The sequence below is a fragment of the Lycium ferocissimum genome, chromosome 11, assembly GCF_029784015.1.
Source record: "Lycium ferocissimum isolate CSIRO_LF1 chromosome 11, AGI_CSIRO_Lferr_CH_V1, whole genome shotgun sequence".
In the NCBI taxonomy this organism is placed as follows: Eukaryota; Viridiplantae; Streptophyta; class Magnoliopsida; order Solanales; family Solanaceae; genus Lycium; species Lycium ferocissimum.
The window spans coordinates 3,493,950-3,509,758 of NC_081352.1; the positions used below are offsets into that span (position 1 = coordinate 3,493,950).

The 15,809-nt window shown below is 35.9% G+C and overlaps 2 protein-coding genes across 2 annotated transcripts; one reads left to right on the plus strand and one right to left on the minus strand.

The window, feature by feature from the left end:
* Window positions 1–1,739: 1,739 nt before the first annotated feature.
* LOC132036548 (eukaryotic translation initiation factor 2 subunit gamma-like) lies at window positions 1,740–8,074 on the plus strand. Its single transcript, XM_059426904.1, has 9 exons — window positions 1,740–1,989; window positions 3,454–3,588; window positions 3,667–3,728; window positions 4,020–4,132; window positions 4,211–4,313; window positions 6,321–6,548; window positions 6,632–6,847; window positions 7,082–7,342; window positions 7,532–8,074. The coding sequence occupies exons 2-9, from the start codon at window positions 3,474–3,476 to the stop codon at window positions 7,841–7,843; spliced, it is 1,410 nt and encodes a 469-aa protein (XP_059282887.1). The 5' UTR covers window positions 1,740–1,989; window positions 3,454–3,473; the 3' UTR covers window positions 7,844–8,074.
* Window positions 8,075–9,162: 1,088 nt separating this feature from the next.
* On the minus strand, window positions 9,163–14,499 carry LOC132037264 (protein FAR1-RELATED SEQUENCE 5-like). The gene is made up of 3 exons (XM_059427759.1): window positions 14,492–14,499; window positions 13,603–14,131; window positions 9,163–9,318 (listed from the first exon to the last, which is right to left on the minus strand). The coding sequence occupies exons 1-3, from the start codon at window positions 14,497–14,499 to the stop codon at window positions 9,163–9,165; spliced, it is 693 nt and encodes a 230-aa protein (XP_059283742.1).
* Between the last annotated feature and the right edge of the window lie 1,310 nt (window positions 14,500–15,809).

A 15,809-nucleotide genomic window follows, 5' to 3' on the forward strand; every position in this document is an offset into this window, starting at 1 on the left:
TAGGGTATTTGGTATGCATTTTAATATTATTTGGTATTTGGTACGGTATTCGGTATTTATAAAAAGAACACCGAGATACCGTATACCGTACCGAAGTTTACACTACATATACAATCCATACATATTATATTTAATACTATTAAATAGATAGACTATTTTTTGTACAAAAAAATACATCTCTTTCAAGTTAGATTTTGGATGTCACTACATGAAATTTTTGGTGTAAAATTGTACAGGACTAAGGAGTATGCTTAATTTTGGTTAATGTTGTTTAGACTTTGTAACTTGACCACTCTATCGTGATTCAAATGTCATTTTTGTGTAATTGAATAACGAAGAAAATTGCTTGTACTTTCTTTTGAATATGTCTACATGTGTAAGGTATTAGTTTAATATAATTGAGACGTTCCCTGAAAAGTCGATGTCATAATCCTTTATTATATGAGTATATATGTAAGTTGAAGTCAAACAAACTATGGTTACCGAATTACCGTACCGAAAAATACCGAAACCGAACTTAGAAATACCGAACCATACCGAATTATTTTGGTATCGTAATGGTATAGTATTTTTAGAAATCGAAAACCGAAGTTACCGAACTGACGTTTCAAATACCGTACCATACCGTGCCATGCCCACCCCTAATCTCCCCTATGCAATGTCTATTTCACTATTGTTATTATTGCATGCTATTTTCACTTATATAAATAGAATTTTTTTTTCTTATTTTGCTAATTCATTTTATTATAGAACATCATTAACTTGTATACTCGATTAGTGTTTCTTACTTTTTTCTTCGCTCAGAAGATAATATTTATTATTTATAGAATAATTGCTACATAGATTAAAAAAAATTATGATTTTAAAGAAGTAAAAAGACAAGATAAAAGTTGATAATGTAAGGATAACGTAGACATTTAAAATAATCAATTAGGATATAGGAGAGAGAATGTCTATTGTTCAAAGTTGAGTTAGGAGTTTGATTTTTTAAAATAAAGTTTGGGGCATAAATGATTTTCACCCAAAAATGAATGTAGAACGCGTCCAGGTTCATTACTTGGAATCCAAGAATAGAAGCCTTTTAGTAGGTGTTTGGACATGCGATTTCATCTCATGAAATGAAATCATGAGATGAAATCAGCATTTGGATATGCGATTTCATCTTTGATTTCATCTAAAAAGACATGATTTGGAATTTGAAATTATAATTTCAAAAAATATAAATGTAAAATTTGACCCATATGTTTATATTTTGTAAAAAAGACCCATAAATTGGTAGATATATTTACCATGTGGGAAGAGATTGTTTGTAGCATGTGAGAGGATTATATTAAAGAGTAGTTACATTACAATTCATGTTAAATTTTCCTTTTTATTGAACTAAAGTTTAATCAATTGATGTCGTATTTTTTAGAAAGGCTTTTTATTGAACTAAAGTTTGATCAATTGATGTTGTATTTTTTTAGAAAGGCCTTCTACTAGCGTATTAATTTTATTATGAACTATGATTTACTCGTTTGGTAAGATTGTCTAAGAATTAAATTATTTTTGATAGTTTTCACAATTTATAGGATTTTCATGTTTATAAAAAAAATTACAACTTAAAAAATCTAAATTACATGTCTAAACATTATTTCATTTCGTGATTTCATCTCATGATTCATGTCCAAACGCTCCTTAAAGTCGCCAGTTTTTTTTTTCCCCATTAAAAAACTAAAAAAAAAAAAAGTATGTATGGACACCTTGTCTTGGCGTCTTCCACATTGTAACAGGCAGCCATTTATGAATTAAAACCCTAATTTACTGCCCATGGCAGTTTTAGCCTAAGAAAGTTAGTTTCTTGTCTACTTTCTACCTTACAACCATGGCCTTCTTCTTCTTCTTCTTCTTCTTCTTCTTCTTCGTAGCAGTGCTACCAATCTCCCAAACTCCCATCAGTAAAGCAGATAATAAAAGAGCTTTTGAAATAAGTTTCTCTAATATTCTAAGGTGATATTTGGTTCTTTTTCCCGTCAATATCTCGCTCTTTATCTTCTTTTTTCTTTCACGTCTTTTTAATGTTTAGTGCTTTGTTTGTATTTATTTGATGAGGTGCAATGTCAAGAAATCGTCAGTTTCTTGCTTCATATTGTGTAAATATAGTGGTCTATTGTGGGTCAAATAGTGATTTCGTTATTGATTTTCAATTAGTTATTTGTAACAAGAATTGTTTTAATTTGGGGAAGATTGATGTCTGTGTGTTCTCTTTGATACACACACAAACGTGTGTATGTATGTATAGTACATGTATATTTGTGTATGTAAATATATGTAGAACAGGTAGACTCTATGCTGCAACAGCATAAAAGTGTTCAAGTATGTGAGCCCTGTGGTACCAATAGTACTTGTTCTTTTCCATTCAACAATTAATTTCTTTTCATCCTAGTGATTTATAATTTATGCAATACCGTTTGGCCGTGAGAATTATTCACTTTTTTCTGGAATTTAAATTTAGTGTTTGGCCATGAAATTTCAAATACAACTGGAACTTAGAAAACACTTAAAACCCTGTTTTAACTTTTTTTTTTTTTTTTTTTTTTTTTTTTCACTTTCAATACATTCAAACAGCCTAATATTCTTTGCAAAAACTATAACCAAACACAACTCCATCTTCATCTCCAATTTCGAAAAGTCCAAATAAAGTGAAAATTATTTTGTTTCTATAACTAAATTGTGGAGGTACATTCCAATTCTCCAAGAGATTTGCCCTACTAATTTTGCCGTGCTTAATTGGTTAAACTTACCCACAGTATAGGATCCAAGATTAATCAATTAAAAGTGTTACTTTATGGACAGTTAATTTAGTACAATGAGCTAATATAAACAATCAAAATATTACAGAATATACTTGTCAGTTATGGTAACATTCATTGTTCTTTCTGTAACTGTGGTGTCCATGCCAACACTCAATAGTATTTCTACTTATATCATGAATGTTGCTGTGAATTTAAATACTTTTTGCTAGTAATTGGAGTTTTCAATATTTTTATTTAACACAAGTAAAAACACATTATTTAACTATATACTGCTAATGAAAGTTCATGTGAAATAAGGACATGTGAGCATCTGTGGGTTGTAAGTTCTTTATGATAGCAACAAAGTCCTCTTCATCTCTGTGTTCGCGTTAAACGTTTCTTAAATTGTAGTGATCCCAATTGTGTCTGGATTGAATTACTGTTAAGTACAAATATACATATAATACACATATGATATACATGATAAGTGTATAGGATTTGTATATTTGGCTAGCGCCCGTATTTTTTTTTGCCAACATAAATTGATCTTTGTTCCTTTTTGTGAAGTAGCTCCTTTACACTATCTTTGGTTGAAAGGAAGGGGAATCATCTTTCTTTGTAGGAACAACCGGTCCCTAGACTGAATTAAAAGATACTAAATCCTGGTTCTTGCATACAGGATTGAGCAATATATTCTGAATGTTCAAGATGGCTCAGAAAGAATTAATGGAGCAGGATTTAAGGAAGCTGGATGTGACGAAACTACATGCACTTTCACCTGAAGTTATATCCAGGCAGCCTACAATCAATATTGGTAAACTTTCAAGATTTTATAACCCATTCCTTGTTTCCTTAATCATCAGTGGACTAAAATAGTTTGAACATTTGTTAGGCCTCATTGGCCATGTAGCACATGGCAAAACAACTCTTGTGAGGGCAATCTCTGGTATCCAGGTAGCTATACCTTACTCTTATGTCTTTAAACCTTTGAACACTTTTGGTTAGTTAGCAATTTTTCAACATTGTTTCAATTTTTTTTTTTTTTTTACATTTGATTATTGATCATCTTGCAGATACATTGTTCATGAAGGAGAAACGCATGGTTGAAAAATGACAACTGCGTTTTCTATGCCTTGTTGATTGATTTCAGTAAATTAACCAAATTATAATATTTACCAATATCTGTTCTTTGGTATAACTTCCTTTATGGAACTCTTAGGTTGTTTTATGCCATCTAATTTTCAGACTACTCGATTCAAATGTGAACTGGAGTGTAACATAACTGTGAAACTCAGATATGCAAATGCAAAAATTTACAAATGTGAGGATGAAAGTTGCCCGCGACCTTTATGCTACAAGTACGTGTGTTAAGGGTGAATTGTTTTTCCTCTTCTTTTTTGAAGAATATATCATTTATGCTTTACCTAATCTTGTAGGTCATATGGAAGTGGTAAAGAAGATAATCCTCCATGTGATATTCCTGGATTCAAGAACTGCAAGATGAAACTGCTTAGACACGTTTCTTTTGTAGATTGCCCGGTATGGCTACTTCCTTCGTGGAAACCTTAAAATAAGTCAACAATTTTGCACTTGGTGCCAAGGCAGCAGAATTTGTTCTTTGCATTTATATTTTTCTAGAAGTGTCTTATAAAATGGCGGAGGGGCTTGCTTGTGAATTGGCAACAAAATTAGAATTTGATTCTTCAATATGAAAATTCGTCATTAATTTTTGTGCTTTTGGGAGGAGCAAAAAGAGGCTACAGAGATTTGCTTATTAAGCTATATTTTAGCTCACTTAGGATTGCATTAAGCTACTCATTGATTTTGTTGTGGTCTAAGACATCAGGAGCTACCCAGAGCACAGTTGATCAACAGGCCTTATTTCCATAAAGCAAATGAAAATCAAAAGCTGTTGCTAATTATCTTCCTCTTTTTTCTTTTTCGAAAATTGAATTGCATTTTTATCCTTGGGAAACATCTGTTGATCAACTGTGCTCAATATTTACTTTGACAAAAATATTGTTGTCTTTAAATCTTTCTCAGACTGTTAACGTTTTAAGTTCCCACCATGGTAACACATCGTAATGATCCTTGCCTTGAAGTTGTCTTCTTTTTATTTTTATGTACATAAGGACAGTAGGAGGAGACTCAGAGCACTTCCCAGTTGTGATGGGGTTGCATCAAGGATCAGCTCTTAGTCCATTTTTATTTGCCTTGGCGATGGATGAATTGACGCGGCATATTCAAGGCGAGGTGCCTTGGTGTATGCTTTTCGCGGATGACATAGTCTTGATCGATGAGACTCGTAGCGGAGTCAACGCTAAGGCGGAGGTTTGGCGTCAAACTTTGGAGTCTAAAGGATTCAAGCCGAGTAGGACAAGACGAGTACTTGGGTGCAAGTTCGGTGAAGCACCTCAAAAAAGAGGCGTGGAAGTGAGGCTTGGTACCAGGTCATTCGGAAGACAAGTAGTTTAGTATCTTGGGTCTATTATACAAGACGGTGGGGAGATTGACGATGATGTCACACATCGTATTAGGGCGGGGTGGATGAAATGGAGGCTCGGCTTCCGGAGTGCTATGTGATAAGAAAGTGCCACCACAACTTAAGGGCAAGTTCACAAAGTGGTGGTTAGGCCGACCATGTTGCATGGGGCGGAGTGTTGGCCGATTAAGATCTCTCACGTTCAAAAGATGAAAGTTGCCGAGATGAGAATGTTGAGATGGATGTGTGGGCACGCCAAGAGTGACGAGGATTAGGAATGAGGCTATCCGGGACAAGGTGGGAGTGGCCTCGGTGGAAGACAAGATGCGGGAAACGAGCGAGATGGTTTGGACATGTGAAGAGGAGAGCACGAGATGCCCCGAGTGCGGAGGTGTGAGAGGTTAGCCATGGATAGTTTCAGAAAAGGTAGGGGTAGGCCGAAGAAGTATTGGGGAGAAGTGATTAGACAGGATATAGCGCAGTTACAGCTTACCGAGGACATGACCTTAGATAGGAGGGTATGGAGGACTCAGATTAGGGTAGAAGGCTAGTAGATAGTAACGTTTATCCTTTCATATTAGTAGTCACATTTGTGCTTTGGTTTCTGCTACTATTTGTTATCCTGTACTTTGATTATCTTATTTTATCTGTGATAGCTACTGCTACTTTGATTATCTTATTTTATCTGCTTCATCATGGCTTAGTCGCTTTAGTTATTTGCATTTCCATATCGCTTTGAATCTCTTGGCCTTATCTGACCTCGTGTTATGCTTTTATGCTTTTATGCTTTCTATTGAGCCGAGGGTCTTTCGGAAACAGCCGTCCTACCTTGGTAGGAGTCAGGTCTGCGTACACTCTACCCTCCCCAGACCTCACGTTGTGGGATTTCCTTTGGGTTGTTGTTGTTGTTGCTCAAGGAGTTACATGTGCCACTACTTGGATCCTAACAAAGCAGCTGTACTTTTTGCCACCTCAAAATTTAGGCTCTCATTAATCATTATTGTGAGTGTGAGTTGCATTACTACATTGTAAACAATATTTTGCCTTATTATGGCTTTGTGTAGGGGCATGGGATACTGATGACTAGAATGCTGAGCGGCGCAACAATTATGGATGGAGCTTTACTTCTCGTAGCAGCCAATGAAAGTTGTCCTCAGCCCCAAACTCTAGAGCATTTATCTGCTGTTGACATCTTGAAGCTTCAAAACCTAATCATTCTTCAGAACAAAGTTGACCTTATACAGGAGGATCAAGCTAGAAATCAGTATAAAGCAATCCGGGAATTTCTGAAGGTTAGTCTTTCCAAAGAGTTTGCCAACCTTGTACATTTATTAAACATTTTGCTAAAAATGAAGTTGCATCTTACGCCAATCAGGGAACAGTTGCAGAAGGTGCACCAGTTGTACCTATTTCTTCACAGCTTAATTACAACATTGATGCTGTTTGTGAATATATTGCGAAGATTCCCATCCCTAAGAGAGACTTTGTATCACCTCCCCATATGGTTGTGGTTCGATCTTTCGATGTGAATAAGCCTGGTTGCGGGATTGATGACATGAAAGGTGGTGTTGTAGGTGGAACTATAACTAAGGTATGCTTTTTATTGTGTGGTTTGATGCAAATTTTTCTCATAACTGTCATTATTGTCTGCCACACACTATAAAGGAGGACACATTTAGATGTGTCTGCTTTGAATCTGACGAATGGTTGTTTTTGGACAACTCCCATTTGGGATGCTATGGGTAACAAAGTATTACTGAGTTTGAGCTTAGCCTCTTAACTCCTTATTATGTCTAAACATTTATCATTGATCTCTGATGCTCAGGGTGTTCTAAAGGTAAATCAGATGGTTGAGCTTCGTCCAGGCATCCGTGGCAAAAATGCAGATGGAAAACCCATCTGTAAACCAATATATACCAGAATTATGTCGTTATTTGCGGAGCAAAATAAGTTACAGTTTGCTGTGCCAGGAGGCCTTATTGGGGTTGGCACATCAATGGATCCTGCCCTATCACGTAGCGATATGCTTGTTGGTCAAGTTCTTGGAGACTTTGGTACACTCCCTGAAGTTTATATTGAACTTAAGGTTCGCCTGCATTCTTTAGCCTTTTTAGCTTTTTTTGGTAATTTCTTTTATTGCTTATACTAAATCATGCCATTCCGTTTATAGCCCTCCCTGATACACTTTAGCATTTTACTTTTTGGCCAATCACTAGAATATTTAGTATTCTTATCCTCTTGCAACTTATTTCACATCATCTGTGTTTATCTGCAGATCAGGAAAATTAAACTGCTGCGTCGGCTTGTAGGGGTTGAGAAAAATGACTTAGGAGAGCAGGTGTCGAAATTGGTGAAGGGTGAGGTTCTAATGCTGAATATTTTGTCCATGGCAACTGGGGCTAAAGTCATTACAGTGAGAAAGAATTGCGTGACGTTGCAACTAATTGCACCTGTATGCACTGGCTTAGACGAGAAGGTGGTGATCAGCCGTCGCGTTGGTGCCCACTGGCGTCTCATCGGGTGGGGTGCGATTGAAGATGGAGTGGCACTAAATGTGCCAACTACACCTCCAGAGATATCCTCTTAGCAAGGAAATTATGGCATTGATAATAATATTGATTTACAGTGTGAACTTGTTCTTTCTTTTACCTGCTTCCTTTTAGCTTATGAATTGATGTTTGTTTCTTTTTAGCGTTTTGATCCTATGGAATTGTATTGTCGATTTATCGAACAATAGGTTTTTACTTTTTAGCATGGCATGTGCTGCTACAAGTATTTTGTTCGCTCTCCTCACCTAAATGAGGATGCTTTAAATTCTTATAGCCCTCACCTCTTCGTACTCTGCCAGCACCAACTTTTATTTATAGGTTCTCTTTTGGCTTGTTTGTATCTTGTAATGTAAAATATGCCTCTAATATATTGAAGGTAAAAAGGTCATGTTTGTCCCTCTATTTTCCAATATTAATGCGTCCTTTATACTATTCGATCGACTGTATATTCCTTACCATTGGCCAAAATCTAAATTGTCAAATTTGCTCCTCAAGACGTTATTAGGGATATGTGGAAACCACATATACAAAGACCCAACTCAGTTCATTTGCAAATCCAACCCCTTAAAATAACTTACAACCCGACCCGAATCCCCACCTTTAGAACAAATTAATCACATTCAGAAAAATATTTCCAAATACCACTTTACAATTAATACAGAACCTGCGGAATTGATTTAGCTAGTGGTTTCCCACATGGAGACCGGAGATTGATACTCCTCGCTAACAACTTTTTCAGTCTGAGCTCGTCGACCGGTGTTTGCCTAATGCGGTTTACATCTTCTACGGGTTATCTAGTTTACCCCAAAAAAAAAAAAAAAAGCAATACAAAAAAACGATTAGATGTTGATTTGACAACAGGCGAGTTTTACATCAGAAACTTTAGGAAAAAATATAACCTCGAGGCAATTAATTTAGTTCTCTTTGATAAGCAACTAGATCCGATAAAAAGTAGCTTTGTGTTACATGCGGGCAATTCTAGGCCAATTTCTCTAAATTATTGGTATGATCAAGCCAATGCCAATTTCATGAATGTGACAAAAGTTTATTGTATATTCGTCTAATGAAATCAAGAGCATTCATACTGATGCACATGACACACATTCTAAACTATCCCTTCATATACACAACACCTTATTCTACAATAAACACAGTGGTCAGGGCAGCGCTTGGCGGAGCAGGGTAAAATTCTGGAAAAGATGCAGATTGGGGCCGGGGGGGGGGGGGGGGTGAGGGGCACCCACCCCATTTAAATTCCTATAAGTACTCAGGTAAATTTTCACTGCAAGAAACACACGTTAGGTGGAGAGAGAGAGAGTAGACTATTACGCATTTCATCAGAAACCAAATTGTGATTCTATTCATATGAATCCAAGTCATCTAGTTCTTCGGCTTCAAGCTCTCTAACATTGCTAAACACTGCTGCTACATTGATTGATAAACGTTGAGTGTGTTCCTCAATATATCTCAATATCGTCTGCAATTTTTCTTGATAAGCTGCAGATATCTTTTTCTGTCGGTGCAGCAGTGTTCACAACTCTCGAATTTTAAGATCCTTCTCGTCCTGCAAACATTATTGTAGGGGAGCATGACTGAATCAGTGTCTTCGAGTAAAACATAATAGGGAACATAGCAAAACCCAACAAAGATAAAACATAACACATTCATGTTCGTTACTAAAGTTTGAGGCAAGTAAAATTGCTTTTGATATCCCTAGTATTCAGGAAAAAAGAGATGGACTAGATAACTAGGAAGTTCTCACATTTGATGTACTGTTATCAAATCCAGAGTACAACGAAAGCTAAATCATCAAAGCTTTTTTTTTTTTTAATCCAAAAAAAATCATCAACGCTCTTTTATATGCCTCACGTCATGCTTGCATTACTTAAAGAACACCCAATGCCCAAGCCATAAAGGATGAAAGGAATAATACCATTGAGTTGACATGCAGCTTTGAGATAATAAATTGGTGGTTCAGAAAATTTCTTAGGTATAGTAAATCCAATTGAACTATATTGATATATGCAATTCATGTAAAGTCAAACAGAAGAATGTAGCATCACCAATAATCTCTTTCATAGTTTTCTACAAGTCTCATTAGACTCCGTCCACCATATGGAGTTCAAGCGCAATAGAGCCATAGGGTTACACAATATTAAACAGTGTAGAGTTAGCTGCTCCAAGAGGTGAACACCACGACACAGTTCAGCATATAGAAGACTTCAGATTTTCAAATAAAATATACGAGAGTAAGTCGATAGTTACCAGAAAACTAGAAAAAGCAAAAACAGATTCTTAAGGGGACATGCTAGATTAATCTCAGTTCTATATATAGCATAGAAGAGCTGAAAGAGCAAGCAACAACGCCACATTAATAACCATAACACTCTTCTTTATCCAAATCTTCAATTTTCAGCTGCAATTTATATCCTATGCTGTAAATCAAACCAACTGTTACTTTCCAAATTGTAAAGTTCCCTAATTACTTACCAAGTCCTTGCTATTCAACCATCTAAAGTAAACCTGCTTCATCCCATTTCTAGACAATACAATTATTCTTTACATAGACGTTAGCAGATTAACTTAATTTTCGTGTTGCGCAAGTAATGCTGGAAGAAAATAGTAAAGTAATTATAGAGATTGTACAAAAGTTTATTTTGTAAGGACAGCCAGATTATACCAGGAGAAGCTATGACTACTAACATAGACTGATGGGCTTAGATGTAAAGCAAAAAAATTGAGTGAGATTGGACAAGTTGCACGAAACCTTGGTGGTGGCACTAATGGTACAAGCCAGTTTAATGTTTCAAGAAGAGCGATATCCGACAAGCAGGGAATAGGAGTTGGATGGGGACGCAGACATCCCATAGAAGGCAATCTCGAGTTGCACTAAGAATGTAGTGATTGAAGATTTAGAGGTGTCTAGAGGCCTAGGACAACAATGCTAGTGGTGGAATGAGGAGGTGCAAATGGCTATTAAAGTAAAAAGAGAATGCTATAGAATACCAAAAGCAGAAGACGGAGAACTCTTTAAAGGGTATGCGAGCCAGGAGAGAAGCAAACAATACTATCAGCTGCACTCGATTGGAAGCCCTAGATGGCTTGCACAAAAAGCTTGGGACGCTAGAGGGAAAGAATGAAATTTATCAACTAGCATGCATGAGAGAAGAGGAATAAGGACATATGCCAGGTGAAGTATATCAAAGACGATTCTCAACAAGTGTTGACAAGAAATAATGAGATCAAGCAGAGATGGAATGGCCATTTTGATCATGTTTCATCTCAAATCACGAGGACAACTTCATAGATCTCCATAAATCTTTGCACGATAGAAACTTTGGATAGACTCATTAAACTAAGTCAACTAGAATAAAGGATGTTACGAAAACTATGATAGAAAAGCATGTAGTCCAAATAATATCCTTATAGAGGTTTGCTTGCAAGTATATTGCAGAGGTAGGAGTAATTTGGCTTACCAAGCAACTCTATGCTATACTAAAGAAGTGGTAAAATGTGAGACGAGTGGAGAAGAGTATCTTGATTCAAATATCTAAGAGCAAAGGAGAGGTAGGAGTAATTTGGCTTACCAAGCAATTCTATGCTATACTAAAGAAGTGGTAAAATGTGAGACGAGTGGAGAAGCGTATCTTGATTCAAATATCTAAGAGCAAAGGAGATATTCAAAGTTTTGTGAAATATCATGGCATTTAACTTATGAGCCATGCAATGAAAGTTTGGGAAAAAGTGATAGTGTAAACACAGGCACATTACAAGAATGATAGAGAACTAATTTCGATTTAGGTCAGGTAAATCTATAACGGAGGCTATACTTTCGCTAAGAATACTGATAAAAGATTATCATGAGAGGAAGAAAGATCTACACATAATATTCATTGACCAAGAAAAGTTCTTTGGTTAGTGTGGAGAAGGAATTCATAGTGAGGATATGCATGACGGAGTCATCACAAATGTGAGAACATCAATAGGGGATAAGAATGAATTTTCTATAACCGTGAAAATACACCAGGGATCGGTATCGAGCTCGTACTCGTTTAACCTAGTTATGGATGAGCTAACCAACATATACTGAATGAGGTCCCATGGTGTATAGAACTTGCAGATGATATTGTGCTAATTGACGAAACTAGCGAGGGTATCAACCAAAATCTTGAACTAGGAAGAAGCACTCCAGAGATAAGTAGAAGTAAGACTGAAGATATGCACTGCAATTTTAGCCAACATAAGAAGAGTGAAGTGATTTGATTAGATGGGACTACGACGCGTAAATGTAAATAATTATATTTAACTAGATATTCCAGAGAGAATGATATGATATATGAAGATGCTATACATAGAATCGACATGTATGATGGATGAGATGGAGAAGTGCTGCAGAAGTGTTATGTGACAGGAGCACACCTATCAAAGTGAAAGGTAAGCTCTATAAAACGGTTATAAATATTATATGGAGTGAATGTTGGGTTTCTAAAGTCCAAAATATCCGAAAGATGAGTATTGTAGAGATACAAATGCTAAGATGAATATATAGTTATATAAATTGACAAGATTAACAATGACCACATTTGGAAGAGGGTGCAAGTAGCACAACTAGAAAGAAAATAAGAGAAGGTCGTTTTAGATAGTTTTGTTATACCATAGGTCGACCTCCAGATGCACCTGCTTGCAAATATGAAAACATGGTGAATAAAGGTATTAAAAGGAGACCAACAGACCTAAAACCACATAAAAGTGGTTTGTCTTATCTTTTGAAATCCATGAAGATCTAGCAAAAAGCAGGGGATAATGGAAGAAAAAGTTCTATATAGACGATACTAGGGGTGTCAAATGGGCGGGTTGGGCTGAAATTGGCCCAATAAAAATGGGCGAGGTAATAAATGGGTTGGCGACATTGCCCAAAAGTTATTTGGGCTGAATTGGGTTGAAATTTTGAAATAGACTAAAAATGGGCTCAGTCATGACCCGCCCAACTTGATTGAGCTTTTTTGTATTTTTTTGGAAAATATTTTCTAGAAATACATTTTTCGCAAAAAATATTTTCCTGAAAATTATTTTTACGGATTTTTCGTGGAAAATATTTTTTAAGAAAATAGTTTTCGTGGTACATATTTTTCGAGAAAAACATTTTTCGTGAAAAATATTTCCCTTCATATTGAACACACCACAAACTTATAAGATACATGATATAAGAAAAGTGTATATATTAAACAAATAAACTAAATCTCAAGCAATAAACTCAATTTAAGTAAATCTTAAAAATGGGCTAGGATTGGGCTAGTATTGGGTTAAGTTGGAGATCACTCTAAAATGATTTATGTTGGGTTGGGCTGAAATCAGCCCAATATAAAATTATCTTGAGCCCAACCCATAAAAGTTTGGGCGGGTTGGGCGGGTCATCACGTTTTGGGCCAAATTTGACACCCCCAGACGATACCACTAAGTTGGAATTACGTTTAGTCATGTTAGTACGAGTACTTTAGGTCCAGTGTTTGCTGAGATCCTTTTAATCTTGTCAGAGATTTACATGCAAGTAGAAAATGTACACAACCTCAACTGCTAGAATAATAACAACAATAAGAATAATACTATTAATAATGACAATAAAAACAACAATAATAATAATAACAATTCTTATTAACGATGATGTTCGTGCCAACTGGTTGTGGTACAAAACCCAGCTCCAGAGTTAAATTCCTTCCCTACCCTATGATTTTCCATTTATAGTCACAAAAATGGCAAGAGAAAAGTCAAGGACCCAAATTAGCAATATAAACAGTACCTCACATAATGCAATTCTGTGGGATCGTCTTGATGGTATTTTGCTTGGATTAAGCTCATGATTATGCTCTTTTACAAAGGCATATATTACCCACTTCCCTCCTTCCTTAGCAGCTATTCTCAGCATTGCATTGCATCCCTCTCTAGTTGCTGGTTGTGACGGAAGACCTCTGTTGTTCACATGCTTTTGGGATCGAAAACCTTCTTTTGAACAGACAAACTCCCGACCAATTATTGAATTATCTTTCAGGGAACGGCGAGTGCGGTTATTTCGTATAGTGAAACCCATGCGCCTTCCATATAGCTCATAAAATTCCCTGGCATCCTCAGCAGATTCAAATTCCATTCCAACATATGGTTCCAGAGGTTCCAAACTTAATGGGAAGTTAAGAAGAGATGGTTGATGGATATCATCATTAATGTTAATACTGCCTGACAACTCATCATCTGCTGTATCGTGGCCTTCAAAGGTCTCAGCAAGCCATTGCGGGTGGACTTTGATGAAAGGGAAAAGGGCCTGATTTACCCCTCTACTTTCAAAAAAGGTTCATATTTACACTTAAGATTTATCTTTATCAGCCATTTATCACATAAATTCTGATAGTTGAAATATTTGCCCCTATTTTTAACGGAGGGTAAATATGAACCTTTTCCAAAGTAGAGGGGTAAATCGGCCTAAAAAATAAAACAAAGTTTCCAAACAAAAAAGGTAGCATCTTTTCAACCCCTAAAATACTATCGAACGCCTACATATCCTGATGTATTGAGCCTACATTATTGTACGAGAAAAATATCGGGTTATATAAAATATTGACGTTTGAGTCTTGACACACCACTAATCATTGGTCAAAGTATGAAAAAAAAACTAAATTTTTTCAACCAAAACTTACTTCGGCATATTTTTCAACCCCAAAATGACGATCCGAACGTCTACGAATCTTGATGTATTGAGCCTACATTATTGTACGCAGAAAAAAATATCGGGTTCTATATAAAATATTGACGTTTTGGAGTCTTGACACACCCTTAATCATTGGTCGAAAGTATGGAAAATAACACTAAGTGTTGCAAAAAATAAAGTTGGCCAATTTTTGTTTTTATTAAATACTTTGACCAATGATTAGTGGTGTGTCAAGACTAAACGTCAATATTTTATATAGAACCTGATATTTTTTCTCGCTGCATAATAATGTAGGCTCAATACATCAAGGATTCGTGAGACATTCGGATCGTCATTTTAGGGGTTGAAAAAATGCAAGTAAGTTTTGGTTGAAAAAATTTAGCTTTTTTTTTTCATACTTTGACCAATGATTAGTGGTGTGTCAAGACTAAACGTCAATATTTTATATAGAACACGATATTTTTTGCGTACAATAATGTAGGCTCAATACATCAAGGATATGTAGACGTTCGGATAGTCATTTTAGGGGTTGAAAAGGTACCGAAGTAAGTTTTGTTTGGAAACTTTAGGGTGTTTTATTTTTAGGCCTGATTTACCCATCTACTTTGGAAAAGGTTCATATTTACCCTCCGTTAAAAATAGGGGCAAATATTTCAACTATTGAACGGTAGGGTATAAATACCGATAGTATAACGAGGGGTAAATATGAACCTTTTTTGAAAGTAGAGGGGTAAATCAGGCCCTTTTCCCTTGATGAAATTATATCCTTTGCCAGAGGACCCTGCCATGACCTGACAGAAGCTTAAATAATTAAAACACGTGGAGATTCAGATGCAAAGGGGACCAAAGAAGATGCGCCTTTACAACATCATAAGATGAATACGATAAAATGAGTAAGGGGTCGTTTGGTTCAAAAACAAATTACGCTAGGATAAGTTATGCTGTGATTAATTATGTTGGGATAAGTTATCTTTGGGATTAGTTATTCTAGAGTTATTTTTTATTATTGTTTGGTATGTTGGACTAAAAGTATTATACATTGGATAATTTTTTAAAAGAAGATGTTTCTTCTTATCCGGGATAACTTATTCCACCCTATGTATAGTATAAGTTATCAAGACTATTTTTACTCCTGGGATAACTTATCCCATGATTACTAACCAAACAAGGGATAAGGAATTGTTAAATTCTTATCCCAGGACTATTTATGTTTATCCTTCGTACCAAACGACCCCTAAGAGGTTAAAAATTTTCAGGAAAGGAAAAGAAAAGGAATCTAAAGGCCGCATAAATAGAAATTCAGTCTC